The sequence below is a fragment of the Dryas octopetala genome, chromosome 1, assembly GCF_963921425.1.
Source record: "Dryas octopetala chromosome 1, drDryOcto1.1, whole genome shotgun sequence".
In the NCBI taxonomy this organism is placed as follows: Eukaryota; Viridiplantae; Streptophyta; class Magnoliopsida; order Rosales; family Rosaceae; genus Dryas; species Dryas octopetala.
The window spans coordinates 28,109,100-28,124,353 of record NC_141366.1 but is presented as its reverse complement, the minus strand read 5'-3'; the positions used below and the strand labels follow the sequence as shown (position 1 = coordinate 28,124,353).

The 15,254-nt window shown below is 35.6% G+C and overlaps 1 protein-coding gene across 1 annotated transcript; it reads right to left on the bottom strand.

Moving 5' to 3' along the window:
• Positions 1–1,559: 1,559 nt before the first annotated feature.
• On the bottom strand, positions 1,560–13,574 carry LOC147299515 (PHD-finger and DNA binding domain-containing protein). Its single transcript, XM_086251789.1, has 11 exons — positions 11,597–13,574; positions 10,877–11,491; positions 8,928–10,008; positions 8,230–8,512; positions 8,005–8,129; positions 7,326–7,786; positions 6,284–6,312; positions 3,536–4,234; positions 3,103–3,314; positions 2,340–2,667; positions 1,560–2,036 (listed from the first exon to the last, which is right to left on the bottom strand). Exons 1-10 carry the CDS (start codon positions 13,264–13,266, stop codon positions 2,653–2,655), a joined length of 5,190 nt encoding a protein of 1,729 aa, XP_086107915.1. The 5' UTR covers positions 13,267–13,574; the 3' UTR covers positions 1,560–2,036; positions 2,340–2,652.
• Positions 13,575–15,254: the final 1,680 nt, after the last annotated feature.

Sequence of the window (15,254 nt, the reverse complement as noted above, 5' to 3'; positions counted from 1 at the left end):
ACAATACTCTTAAAACATGCATTCTAATTTGATTAGATTTGTAACACCACATCAACATATCCCGTGGTGTTACATTCACACTAATTTTTCCTAATTCTCAACCCTCTCATAATTTTATAATAATATTTATAATAAATTACTCTCAAGTCATGTTTTTGAAAGATTTTTAACCCTAAACCCAGCCAAATAAAAAAGTAAATTACAACCCAATATGTTTGTGTACGCGCGAGTGAAGTTGAAAATATACACTACCGAGCGCTCGATGGCCTGCCAAGTGCTTGATGGATGCAGATCTACAGCTGCACATTTTTAGGCTGCATATGCATCTTTTTAACTTGCAAATGTCTTTTTTAGGTTGCAAATGCATCTTTTTTCTGTTGCAGATAATATGTTTTAAGTAGGGGTGTGCATGGATCGAAAAACTAAACCACAAAGGAATAACCGTAACCAAACCAACATTTTCGAAATAGTCAATCTGAGAACCAAACCAAGCCTAGCCCAATCCGACTTGTTTGGTTAACCGTGAATATTGGTTCGGATGGTTTAGTTATACGGAAACCTGGTAACAACTTGGCCAAAATATTAAGCCCAACTTTGTGAGTTTTTTGGATAATGGCCCATTTTGCAAGCCTAATTTGGCTGCCAAAGGCTCATTTTTCATACTTTATATGACTATATAAAGGCTCATTTTGACAATCTACGCACTTTTTCAAAAATTCAAACACAAGTTCTAACAAATTTCAACACAAACAAACAAGTGACAAGTTCTAACCAATTATACAACATAAAAAACAGAATGAACAGCCCTCAGAATGAACAAATGACAAGTCCTTACCCTTCTACAGTTTAAAAACATATATAAACTATAATAGAGAATTTTGTTTACTCTAATTAATAGGTATTAAATCATATAGTATAAACTATAAACTATAAACTATATAAACTATAATTATAAAATATAATAAATATATACAAAATTACAAACATATATAAACTATGATAGATAATTTGGTTTACACTATAATTAATAAATATTAAAATCATATATAAAAATTAATACATATTATCAGTGGTGGTTCGGTTCGGTTTGGTTAAAACTGAAAAATTTTCATATTAAAAACCAAAACTAAACCACAAAGTTCACATTGGTTTGGTTTGATATCTGAAAATAAAAACAAACAAAAAAAAGACCAGACCAAACCGATCCAGTCGGTGTGGTTCAGTTCAAAACTCGATTTCGATATTTTTGCACACCCCTAGTTTTAAGTTGTAAATGCAATGCAGCTTTCAAATGCAAATTAGGTTGCACAGATGCATCTGCCAAATGCTCGATGAACAATTTGGACTTCTACTTGATTTTTGAGCTGACTGAAATTTGGATTAAATTTCTCTCATTTTGGGTTTCTACTTTCTAATTAAAGCACCCTAATATTTATCATCATAAAAGACTCGAGTAAAATAATCCAACTCTAATTTTACCTTTTTGTGCTCTCTCATAAAACATGTAAGAGAATAAAGCCCCTTTACAGCCAAGCGCACGACATGTGTGTCAATCAAGTTGTGAGATTCGCTTGGCAAGTTGGATTGTACCAGGAAAAGAAAACAATTAGCCATGTGCTCAACTTTCTTGTCAAACAGAAATCTTATTTACTTTTTCCAGATACCTGTACACTATCTATTATAACAATACAAAACCCAACCCATCAGCAAAGAAACTCAAACAAACTTGAGAAGCCGCCTGTCATCATCTAACACAACCTAAAATCTAACTGCTATTATTGTCAATGTCTATTGTCTACTATCTCCTAAAACAGAACTAATTATCTTTTCTCTACTCATCTTTAATTGCAATTTGATTAATAATTGTTAATGTCAGCTAAATGAACTAATATCAAACCATATCATCCTGCCTCATCAGTGACGAAAAATGCTGGAGGGAAAGTCCCACCAGTAACCTAGAATCAGGTGTTGCACCTATCCCCATTGGCTTCACATTACTTGTTATACATAGCTCTCTTATAAAGATGATTAGAAACCTGAAACAAGGCAAAGATTTCGCATAAGATTCTAGAACAAATGCCATCCCTATATTAATGTGACAGAAAAAGCAAACCAAAAGCTTTGAGATGAAAAAAACAGAGCTTGCTTATAAAAATAGACCATGCCGCCTAACCCTCTCAAATACTTTTTATATACAAATGAACCAAGCCAGCATAAAGTGGAAAGAACACATGCATACAGATATTGTAGGAAGAAACAAAAAATCTTTTCCACATTATTTTATTTTATTTTATATTATTCTTGCAGGAAAACTAATTTCTTTAAGGCACGAGTTATACCACTTTGGCCTCTTCTGTTGGTTCATCTGCTCTTCATGATGGTTCTTGATTGTATGGACTAACAGCCACAGCTTTCTTCATTAGACAGGAAAGCACTTTCTTCCTTACAATATTCCACTTCTCCTAAAAAACGAGGTTTGCTTCTATGTCATCCAAAATCTTGAGTTGGAGATCCTGAAACCGACTCCTTTCCGAAACAACTCCTTTAATATTAATCAAGTACCTCAACAAATAAGAATCCCTCCATGTAAAAAAATCAAATGAATCACAACACAAACGCACTGAAGCACCAATCTTGCAATGCCAAAAGAATTCAATTGAATGTGATCTGCAATAGTATGCAATTGGTAAGTATACCACAAGCTTTATATTAACAATGAAAAAATACTTTCACTACTACTCCATTAACACGAAAATTTAATCTAAACCATTATTGATTAATCTTTTTGCTTTTTTAGTGAACACAAAGTTTTATCAATAGAAATGGAAGAAATATATGTAAGATAGACGACATAAACAACTAATTTGACAACCTCAAACCAAAAACACATAATACACTCAATACAACACTCCCCTGTCACCAAAAAATAAAAATCAAAGGGAAGAATTACACTAAAAGGAATGCCTTCAAAATGCTGTGACAAAAAGAAGCAACAAATTTATTCCCCAATTGTGCATGGACAAATTGGAGGTCCAGAAAGATGAGAATATTAAATTCACACTATGGTTATTAGAGCCAAAGATTTTCATGTATTGTATATACCTCACTTAAAGGCAGGACTGTGTTAGGTACTTCCTCAGAACAATCAACAGCACCATCATTATGAGCTTCAGCCAATGGAGACACATCAGTTTTCACAACTACCAGATGGGGGCAGACAGGAGGGTTCCTTTTACGACACACATGGCACCTAAATCCAATAAGCTTATCAATGCTTTCTGAATCCAGCCCAAAAGCCTCACCGTGAAACCATTCTGCATGGTAGAATTGTAGAAAAGGAAGTGAAAAGATATGTTTAAAATATATATATATATATATGTAAATTGAAGGGAAAATAGATCCTGGCCACGGAGATTAGTATCATGGTTAATGAAATACAAAATCAAAGAGTAAATGATTCAATCAAAACTTTCTGAATCAGCACCAAACAACCAAGAATACATTTAAAAGGTGCACTTGCATAACTAAACCTTACCTCCACATATTTCACAGGCAAGATAATTTGAAGTGGGTGTATATCCTGCTTCACGACATAGCTGGCATTTGAGTTGATCCAGAATGATAGATGAACATCCAGAACGCACAAGTAGTTTTTTATCCTTAAAAAGTACAACACGTTCATCATTTGGCTTTCTAGTCAACAGCAGACCATTAAGCCAGTAACTGTAATAAACTTCTGTCCTCTTCCTCTGCCACGAAGTACCTCTCCTTGGTTTCTTATACGTCCCCTTAGTGGATTTGCTTTGTTTCCCTTTCTTGCGTTTGCTATGCTTTTTATTTTGCACTGACAAGCATTTAGGTTTCCGAGGAGAACGGCGTAGAGGTATACTTACTGGAACTTTTTTGCTATTTTTCAATCGTACTTGTCCTCCAGCTAAAGCTTTTTTCTTGCTTTTCAAACGCATTGATCTGCGATCTGTTTGAGAATTTTTACATTTTTGCGACTGTACTTTCCCTCCTTTTGTTTCAACTTTCCCTTCTTTTGTTTCAACTTTCCGTCCTCTTGTTTTAACTTTCCCTCCTTTTGTTTCAAATTTCCTTCCTTTTGTTTCAACTTTCTCTCTTTTTGTGTCAATCTTCGCACACACCCCATTCTGGCATCGGTGGCATGTATATGTACACTTGGCAACAATGGCCCCGGCAGACTTCCTGACATGCCTTTTGTGGAAAAATCCTGAAATTTATACCTTAATGATCAGATACCGAGCTTAGGACATAAAATGAAAATCAATGACAGCCATCAAGCATCAAGTTGTAGTTACACTGTTTTACATTACAAAGTGTAGTAGTGTTTGTATTGTCTCACTAGAATGAATTTCTTGTCCACTGCTTTATAATTTTACTGTTTGTAGCAATAAAGTTTCTGTTTCTTTTAAAAAAGATTAAATAAAAGTATCAGAAAATGAAGCATCCTGTGTACAAATAGGTAATGCATCTTAATGAGTCCACCCCGTACAAAAAGTCAAATAAAAACAGAAAAAAAATATATTGCTACTTGAATATAGCTTCCAATTGGAATTATATGATAGAATGTAAACAAAAGTCCATCAACTCATTGATATTAATGAGCCCATCAAAATAAGACTTGCATATAATCTACGATACCACACAGTTTTGTTCGTGTATGAGTTGTGCTAGCAAGTGCTAGCCTAAGAACATCAATGTGAGATGGCTTGGCTATATAATTGATTATAGGTATCTCCATTAGTGACTAATCTTCTTTTAAGCATTGCGTCATATTGACTTCTTTTTTTGTCAAGTTGGTGCGCCTCTGTTTTGATTGTATCTTTGGTGTTTTCTGTTTCTGGGTTTCTATTGGTAGTGGGTTCTCTTTCCTTGTAACACTTTGTGTCTTGATTTGTAGACTGAGGGTAGTTTCTTTTGTGGACTGCTGGTCCACTTTTGATTGCAATCTTTTCCCATAAAAAATTGTGTACTCTATTTTATTAAATGAAATAAAATACATATCCTGAGAGCACAGGTTGTGCAATCTGAAAGGTTTTCTTTTTCAAAAAGGAACAGAGATTTTATTAAATGAAAAGTCTGAGTTACAAAACTAAAATCGAGCCGTGAACAAGAGGTGCACCATCTAGACAAAGCTACAAAGAAAAAATCTTCAGAACAGCAAAATACAAACTTCTCCTAACTGCCAACATCAAGAATGCAGAAATCAGCTAACAGCAGCAGCCCAATCCGAATTTAGTACGAAGAAAGGACAGTCTAAATTCAGCTACTACCACTGCTCACAAACAAGCCCAAAACCTCACCCTATCTCGTAAGGACCACTCCACCTCCCCTAACTTTTAATAAAATACTCCAGTGTTTCTAACCAATTCACCGAAAAAACAGCCATAACTCCTCACTTCCTCAAAACTTTAGCCTTCCTTACTTCCTCAAAACTTTAGCCTTCCTTCCTCCCTCAAAAACACAAAGTTTCTCAACTAATAATGATACACAAGGCCGGAATGCCCAACTAATCAAAGCCTCTCCAAAGAGCTTATGCCAAAATCCAAGAGCTATTGGGCAAGAGAGAAATAATTATCAATATTTTCTGCTCCAATTGTACATTGAACACCTACAGAGGGTGATAGGCAGATATTTCTCCTCTTGCGTTGGATAATATTGTAAGTACTGACCCTCCCATGAGCAACTATCCAAGCAAAGATTTTTACTTTTGAAAACCAACAATAGAAAGTCATCCACATTGAGGAAAACATTTACTCCAAATGCATTCAAGATCAATGGTGCTTTCCTTGACAAGCTATCATTTACCTTTTTTAGGTTGAATGGGATAGAATTAGATTCTTAGCTTCTCTTTAGGCATCTTTATCAAAGCATTTTAGAGATCTTCCTTTTAGTATAATTCACAAGAGATTGTGGACCAGTTTTAAGTAAAGTAATATGTTTTCTGTTTGATGATTATAAGTCTTATTCTGATGGAGTTCTTGTCCATCCTTCTTGTTATTTTCCTTTTTTTGCAGTCCTTGCAGCTGCTTGTGATAGCCACAGTCCACCTTATCACTAACATAAAGGATATGAGCATGGTATGAATGTAAATGGGTTTTTTGCAAATAAAATGTCTTCATCTAACAGAGAAACAAAAATTAAAATAAATAAATAAAAACCTAGAAGACTATAAACGAAATTTCAATACCATGCATTATACAGCAGTATTTCAAAACCACATAACAAAATAAGGGGAAAAAGGAGAAAGGAACCACACCTCTGCAATACTGACAGCTTACAGCTTCCCTGCCATATGTAAAAAGGGAAAAAGGGTCAAGATGAAAAGTTTTAAGTAATACAAGTTGTAACATGGCAAGATAATCTCAAAGAATTGGACTTTTAACAAGACTTGCAAGACACAACAGATTGACCATCTATTCATATCACAGAAATTACTCCTCAAACTTCACAAATCTATATTAATGTTCCAAATTCCTCCAATTTTTTATCAACAGGAACCTCAATGTTTTGACAGAGTAACCTATCATTCCGGAGTTCCTTATTTCTTTTCCCCTAAACACCTAGGGCCCGTTTTGTTCGTAGATTGGAAGCTTGGGAATGGGAAAATAATTCCATTCTAATGTCTGGTAAGTGCAAGCATGGGAAAACAATTTCTGGTTCATGGAAAAGTGATGCCCCAAAAGAGGGAAAATGAAACCCTCTTGCTAGCTTGGGTTTGGTTTGTCCTTCCCATGGGAAAGCATTAATGAAATTTTTTCAAGACCATATTACCCCTTTTAATAATTGAAAATATCAATTCTATCCATAACAAACAATTGGCATTCGTTTGTATTTATTATATATAATAAACAGGGGTATAATTGGAAAACTAAACCATTTTTGTTTCCTAATCTTGTACAAACCAAACATGGGAAAGGAAATAAAAATACAATTCCTGGTTACTTTACAAGCATTACCAAACATTATCTTGCATTCCCTTCCTCCTGGAAAATGCTAGGAATTCTTTTCATGGGAAATCAATTCTGTGAACCAAATGGGGCCCTAAGGACATCCAACCTAGGTGAGAGTTCATAAAACTCCATTGATCCAATGTCTTATATTTATCTCCACCAGATGTCAGGAACCAAAATTTCTTACACAGTTACACTAACTTCAAAAATTAGAAGTTTCAGAGTGCGGGCATTTCCTCACATAAATTGAATTTGCAGACAACACACTATCATCGGAAATAAGAAAAGTGACGAGCAAAACAACAATACGAGATAATAACTACATGCAAAAGGAGAAATTTTTAATACCTCATCAAGACATCTTTGTTGCAGTGTCCACACTTATAATATTCAGATCTTTCGGCTTTTGAAAACAAATAAGAAAATCCCTTTTTTTCCCGAGGCCTCTTTATTACTTTACCAACCTCAAGAGCTTTAACAGACTTCACATCATTAGACTTGCGGGCAATTCTTCTCTCCTCAAAATTTTTCAAAAGATGCAAAGGGAGATATGATTCATCTAGCCAATACTTTTTCCTCTCACTAGACGGTTCTTCAAGTACAGAACCACATTTCCTGACAATGTCAGGGATAGCTCTTCTCTTGCCAAAGTCAAGAAGATACTTAGCCACTTGCCCTTCAGAGCACTTCCTGCGGACAATAACTTTCTTGAACAGCTTGATTGATTTTCTAGATTCCTTGTCCAACGTAGGGAGAGGGTGTGTGTTCTCAATATCATCCCACCTAATGTTTGAATCAAGCTCTCTAACCTGAAAACCATGGAAAGAATTTAAGAACCAAAAAGTTCTATATAGTGCCTATTCAAGAACATGAATTATAATTCTGAGAGGAAAAAATATTAGGGCTGACAACTACTCAGGTTATCGAAAGGCAGATTATATTTATAACAGAGCAAACAAGAAAAGAAGGCCATTGAAACACCTGAACATCACCATTTAAAAGAAACAGGTATGGATAGTGACCGTACCTGCAAAGCAAGCTGTTCTGCACTAGTTGATGTCTCAACAGCAGCTCGCCAGGCAACAGATTTGCTTCTCTTTGCGTATTCTGAATTCTCGGGATATAATATGCCCAACATCTTTGTACACCCAGCTGCAGAATTTTAGAACTTCAAACGATTTCAGAATAATTATTCAGTTGATTTAACTCACTACCATGCAAAAAAATAGATAAGAGAAAACAATTAGTAGACCTTGTCTGGCAGCCTTGGAAGTCAAGGTGCGAGGCAAAACCTTCCAAGTGAACACCTGACGAGAAAGCCTACCACCCCTCCACCAAAACATTCCCAATCCACTGGCAGCATTTGAAGAAGGGTTGGAATCATCTGTACACTTGAGCCTTTTTCTACTAATCATGTTCTTTGAGTATGCACGTAATGAAGTCACGACATGAGAAGCTGAACCCATGGTAACAACAGAATCCACATATTTCAACCAGTCGGCTGACAGTGCAAGATGACGCAAATTTGCCTCTAACTGTGTGATAAACATATCACCAAAACTTAGAGAAAGTATCAATTCTCAAAGAGCATCATCTAGATGGCGACACAAGTCATGGTAAAAGGCCCTTTGAAATAACCAAATGAGCTATTTTACATGTAAATATACACTAACACAAAAAATACTTGAATTTATATCCAATATACAAATTTGTGCATACATCATATAACTACAATGCAGCCTAGGGCTTCCAAATGATCCTAATGAGTATTTTGAGAATGAACTGGAAAAGTGGGGAGAACTGATAGTGTAAAGGTCACTGAATTAATATGCAAGAACATAATTATATCAAAAGTTTGACATCAAGGCCAGCCCAAATGTTTAGCAAATATAAACCAACCAACTCTATAATCAACAGAAATTTTAAAAAGCAAAACAGAACAATCCTTACCATGAGTAGTAAATATTTAACAGATGCAACATCAGATGCCTTAAGAATACTTTTACGCCAGAGTTCTGTATGATGGGGATTCAACCATGGGCCCAACAGAAGTCCTTGCAGACGATCATGAATGGATAGAATTTGACATCTGACATCATTAAGATGACATTGCCTGTAATTTTTTGATTGAAGGCCAACTATATCATCATTAGAAACATCCTGAACAGACCGCATACTCATGATAAACAAGCAATCCCTGTCATCAGCAGGAGCTTTGCAAGAAAAGCACCAACCACATTTCTCTTTCTGCACATCTGTATTTAGGTTCTCTATATTTGGCCAGTAAAACTTGGAAGATTTTTTTAAAATAGTCTTCATCTGTGTTGATATTATTTCCTCTTCTGTTATTACCGAGTCTTCCTTAATTTTCTCTGATGATTTACGCATTAACTCCTCTGCAGCAGATGAAGCAATTTGGCCAAAACTGTAGTAGTTCGTGTAACCAATTCTACAATGCACTTCTGAAGGGCCCCCATTTCTAGTGGTTATAGCAGACAAAACAGTGCCAAGATCCGTAGATTCTTTGTTAATTTCTCGTCTGACATCTAAGCAAGTAGATGCCAAAGAACAGTCTTCAGGCTGAAGTTTTCCCACCAAGTCTGATTGATTTAAGAAATCAGCAGGCCTATTTGAATCATACTGAATGACTGACCCCTTTTGCACTTGCATGGTTTCATCTAATCCTTCAGAGATTATCTTTGGACTTACCATCACGGTCACTGAATCTAACAAGTTAACAGACTTTGAAACATCAGAGCCAGGATTACAAGAATCCTCTTGCATTTTTCTATCCTCGTCAGTCTCATTCTTAACAGCACATGTTTCTGAAAATGCCAATGGGTCCAGGGGCATTGAGCAACCAATGTTACTACTTGCTCCATTAAACCTAACAGGAATGTCCCAGTGCTTATAGATTGACCTTAATATCGCACCATAGGAAAAACCTGAAGACCTTAGCACCTCAATAACTTTATTCATATCATCTTTGTGGTAGTAACTGAATGTGGATTCAATATCACAAGAATCTGATCTGCAAGTGCAACATCCATAAACAGTTTAAGCCAAAACATAACGAAGTGATGAAAAGTAGCAGTAAATATTCTAGAGCAATAAAATTACAACATATTTGTTTTGTGAAAGCATAGCATATATGTTCATTATGAGACAAATTTTATGGTTTATGAGAAAATGAAGAAGATAAGTAAAAGAAAATATAAAGCAGAACTGGTTTAAGAACTGGTATAGTAAATACAATAGGCGCCATTACAACATTGTACAATTTCATTTTAATCAACAAAGTTTCAAATATTATCTCAAGGAAACAAACAAAAATGGCACACATTAATTCACATAGGATTCTGAAAATAACTCAATTATTAACCTTCCAAGTTATATTCAAACCCATAAGAAAAGTAACAAGCCAAAATAAGAGGAGAAAAGGTGGATTTTGCTTGTATGTTGCATGAAAGAGGTACAGAAAGCAATACTGTATGGAGAGAGAGAGAGAGAGAGAGAGAGAGAGAGAGAGAGAGAGAGAGAGAGAGAGAGTTTACATTGAAATACCCAAAGGAAAGACCAAGGAATGATAAATGAGACAACTTGTGCAAGGGAGGAATCAGAAGAGATAGGATTAGTGAAAAGACGACATAGAGCATAAAACTTCAAACACTAAAAAGGTACTTTTTCAGGGTTTATATTAGGTTTTTTAAGATATATCAAGGGAACTAACATAAAATTCATTCATGTTTGTTTTTCATGAAAATAAATTTAAGCAGGATGCTTGGTAGTTCAAAATTAAGAGCAAGTGACCTATGAATAAGTGAAAATAGCCATTAGTACTAGTAACAGCAGCAGTGATATTATACTGAGCCATGTAAAGATGAAAAGAACAAACTTACACCAACAGGTAACCACAGCTTTGAAAATATATCCGACCACGAGGATCAATTCCTAATAACTCCGCACCTCGAAGTGACTTTCGTGGTTTCATCCAAGGTTTATGCCGGTCAATCGAACACTCAGGGCAATACCAGTCACCATCAGGCAAAAGATCATTAGCAACTCCAACGCATCTTGAGTGGTATGCAGCAGGACAGCCATCACAGCATATTAAACTCCCATCCATCTTACAAAGGCAGCATTCATCACTATTCCAGTCAGTGGTGCCATCCACAACATCATCATTAAGAGAAGCGGTATCAGTAGCATCCACAGGAGCCTTCCTTTTCTTGCAAACCTCAATGTTCACATTCCGATCAAAAACCATGTCAGACTCAGCTGCCAAAGACCTTCTATTGATCTCCAACCTTACAGCTTCCACTTCTATCAAATCATCACATAGACATTGAAGTATCTCAACCTTTACAGAAGCAGGTTGCTTGTAGTAGTCAGTTTTGAATAGCTTGAAGAGACTGAGATCGGAACCAGGTTTCAATCCTGAACCATGAATCAGAAAGTACTCAACCATAAAAAGTGGCCACGTAATCAAGTCCAGAAAATCCCAATTAAGGCTCCTACATCAAAGATTAACACAGAATATCAAGCACCAACAAAAGAAGTTTCAAAACACCATAAGGATGGCATCAGATTTAAATAGTAAGAGGGGCAAAAGAGTATACCTCAGACAATTAGAAGCAGATTCAGAACCTTCATTTGAAAGCCACTCCAAATGCTTTCTCAGAGTTTGCAAAATAGAAACATGAACATAATCAAACAATGAACTAGGAGACTTGCACTTCAATGCTGCCACAAAATCCTCCAATTTGAAGGGACTCAGAAATAATAGAGTGCTAAATGATCTCAAACAGGCATATATAGAGAAGAGCTCAAGTATGGGAATGTCATCTAAACTTAAATGTTGTGATGAAGGAGGTAATTCCAGTTCCTGAGGAAGAGCACTAGGCTTTTCAGTTTCTTCACGACCAGAAACTGCTGGTTTTTCCTCTGTTTTTTCACTAACTGCAGAAGAGGACAATGGATCACTGACAGCAGATGATGTGATTGAAACATGATTTTGAGCAGACCCTCTACGAGAACTTCTCCTCAAAATTGTCTCTGTAGTAGAAGATTTCAGATTGTGTAGTAGTTTTCTTCTCTTTATACGGCTACTTCTTTGAATGTATGGACTTTCTGAATTGCTTAAGCACCCCTGAATCATTGGAGTACAGGCTTCGGAAAGGCCATCTTTCACCAGAACTTCCATCAAACCACAATCCTTAATACAGTTGGTATCCGAAAACCCAACAGAATTGTCAGCCTTCAAATCTCCACTGGAACAAGAATTTCTATTATTAAGCTGTTCACCAGTTGCACAGTCGATGGGATCACCAACACCCTTCATGGGAATGTCTTCATTAATATCAATATACACTTCTTTCCAGGTCTCATTAGCATTACCATCTTCAACAACCTTTTCTTCAGCATCTCCACTTCTCTCTTTATTTTGACTTTCTTCGATCATCTCAAACTTGGGATTAACCTTGAATTTTTCTTCACTGTCACCTGCTGTATCCTTCAATTCCTCATCAACCTCCAAATTCAAATCAAAATTGCAACCCCTCCTCTGGGTTCCATGGGGAGTTCCCACAGTTGAACCACCCAAACTACCCTCATTATGATTCTCAACAAAATCACCATTCACATCCAAATTCAAATCAATACAATCTCTTTTCTTTACAATGTCCTCCTTACTAACATTTAGATCAACATTTAGGTCGCATCCATCATTCAAATTCAAATTAAACCCAGCATTCAAATCAATCTCATCTTTCAAAGTATCAACTATATCCACATTCCCATTAACATTTAACACACTTTCCTTTCCTAGGGTTTTATCAAACCCATTACTGGAATTAACATTATCATTCGAATTCCCATTGACCCCCAGACCTTCCCACAAATTCTCCCCTAAGCCATGTCCCATTTCAAGTTTTCCCTCGGACCCATTACTCAAATTACAATTTTCATTCAGACCCCCACCAAACCCAGAATCATTTCCTAGGGTTTCTTCACCAGCATTACCTGGATTACCTTGAATTTCTCGCTTCCTTTCAATACGGCGTCGCTTTTTAGGTTTCCGGCCGGGGCGGCTCTGCTTGACCTCGACCTCCACAAGGTTTGCTCCACCACCAAGGAGCAAAGAGACCTCAGCAAAGTCCAATTCCTCAGAATCTCCATCCTCATAAACGACCTCGAAGAACCCAGTTGAGGGGGCGTACGATTTCACAGTTCCCGTGAAATATCCGAAGCCTTTGAACTCTTTCCTCAAAGTTCTGCCCACGAACTCCATTTCTGTGATCCACACCCTAAACCCACTTCAAATATAAGAGGAAGACCCTCTGCTTCTCTCTCGTTCTCTCTCTAATTGCCCTTTGGGTCGCTGTAAGAGAGAGAAAGAGAGAGCAGAGACGGAAATTCTGTGACTTTCTCTCTCCAGAAATGCTTTCAACGTGCATAGAGAGAGAAGGTGAGAAATGGGTTAGGGTTGTTTTCTTCTCTCTCTAAAAAGTAGGTCGTGCCCTTAGCAAACTGCTTGACTCGGAGGAGACAGAAGGGTGTGCGCAAGCAAGTTGGAAAATATCTCTCTCCCGAGTCACGACTGAGACTTCCCTAGAATGCAGTCTAACTATTGGAAGTGATTCGAACCAGAGCGAGACAAAGGGGTTGGTGAGAAACATCGGAATTTCATTCTTTTCCTTTTCGATTCGATTTCTTTCTTTTTTCGCTTATGGTCAAATCAAATATCGCAAAAAAATAAAAAATAATCTAATCAAATTTCTCAAAAAAATATTAAACAAATCAAATTTCTCAAAAAAAAAAAGTAATCAAATCAAATTTCTCAAAAAAAGAAGCAATCAAATTAAATTTCTCAAATAAAAAAAGGGTCAAATCAAAAAATGGTCAAATCAAATTTCAATATATAAAAAAGCAAAAATGTATTTTTTAACTTATTAGGCAATTTTAATTATATGCATTTCTTAAATACTTTAATGGATAGATCTTGACTTCCTAGAAATGTTTTACGACAATTATACATTTGTAAAATCATATTTGGAAGTAGGATTAAAGTGAATAAAATCTTGGTAACCACTGCTTTTGAGTGAGTGATGAGTGATGAGAGTCTTTGAGGGTTTTGTTTAAGTCTTCACCTAAACTTATACATCATCTAGTATTTCTTAAAATTACAAATTTTTAATGTACATTATGTATTAAAACATTGAAAATTGTCTTTTTAGAGAAAGCGTCTCTTTAAATCGGGATGAACCCATTCAAGAAAAAAAAATTATATTTTGGGCCTCCAATTCAATGATTAGAGCCATTCATAATTTATGACATCCTTCAAAGATTATCTCTGTAAAAAATTAATCAAATCATAAAATTTTAAGTCATTGATTACTATTAACATTTTTATCGGACAGACTGTATTTGTATGCATAATTAAGATAACCAAATAATAACCAATTTGGTTGATTTATACATGATTATCTTTAAGCAGCAACCTAAAAATTGGACGGTTCTGATTATTGAACTACATTATCGAGAGATCCTTATAAAGAATGTTCATAATTTTTTTAAAAAATGAAGACGTTCATACTCAAATCTCCCTCAATTAGTGTATATTTAACTTACCTTTTTACCAACAATGACTATTCACTTATTTACATAATCATCAATGTGCCCTTGAACTTTCAAAATCACTCAATGTGGCATGTTATCAATGTACATTAATGTGATACTTGACGAAAGAGCCGTTAGATTTTCTTTTAAATCTAGAAACATGTTTGTCAAAATTCAATTTTTCTTGCTCAACTCTCTCTATTTCCCACTTCTCCTCTTTCTCTATTTTACCTTTCCTCCCTCTAATCATTTTCTTCAATCTTCTACCCTTACTTGACTACTAACACCTTTATCCTCCAAAATGTTTCAATGGATGGTCAACCCCATTACTTCACATTTCATCTAGTGCACAACTTCAACAACAAAAATCTACCAAACAAAGCTCCAAAAACATTAATTTGAGTTCAAAGTGAGGTTGAAAGATATCTATAGAAACACTTAGAATAAAGGAGGAAATATGTGAGAGACCATATTAGAGTTTGTTTATGATTCTTGGTTTTCTCTTTAATTTTGTTTTCCCCCCTCCTTATACTACACCCCTACTGTGAACCCATTTGTTAATCATATTTTTAATTTTGGCTTTATTTTTAAAATGAACAAAAACCAACAAATAATTAAGATACATGTACAAATGAATAAAGCAAATACCCACTTGACCAA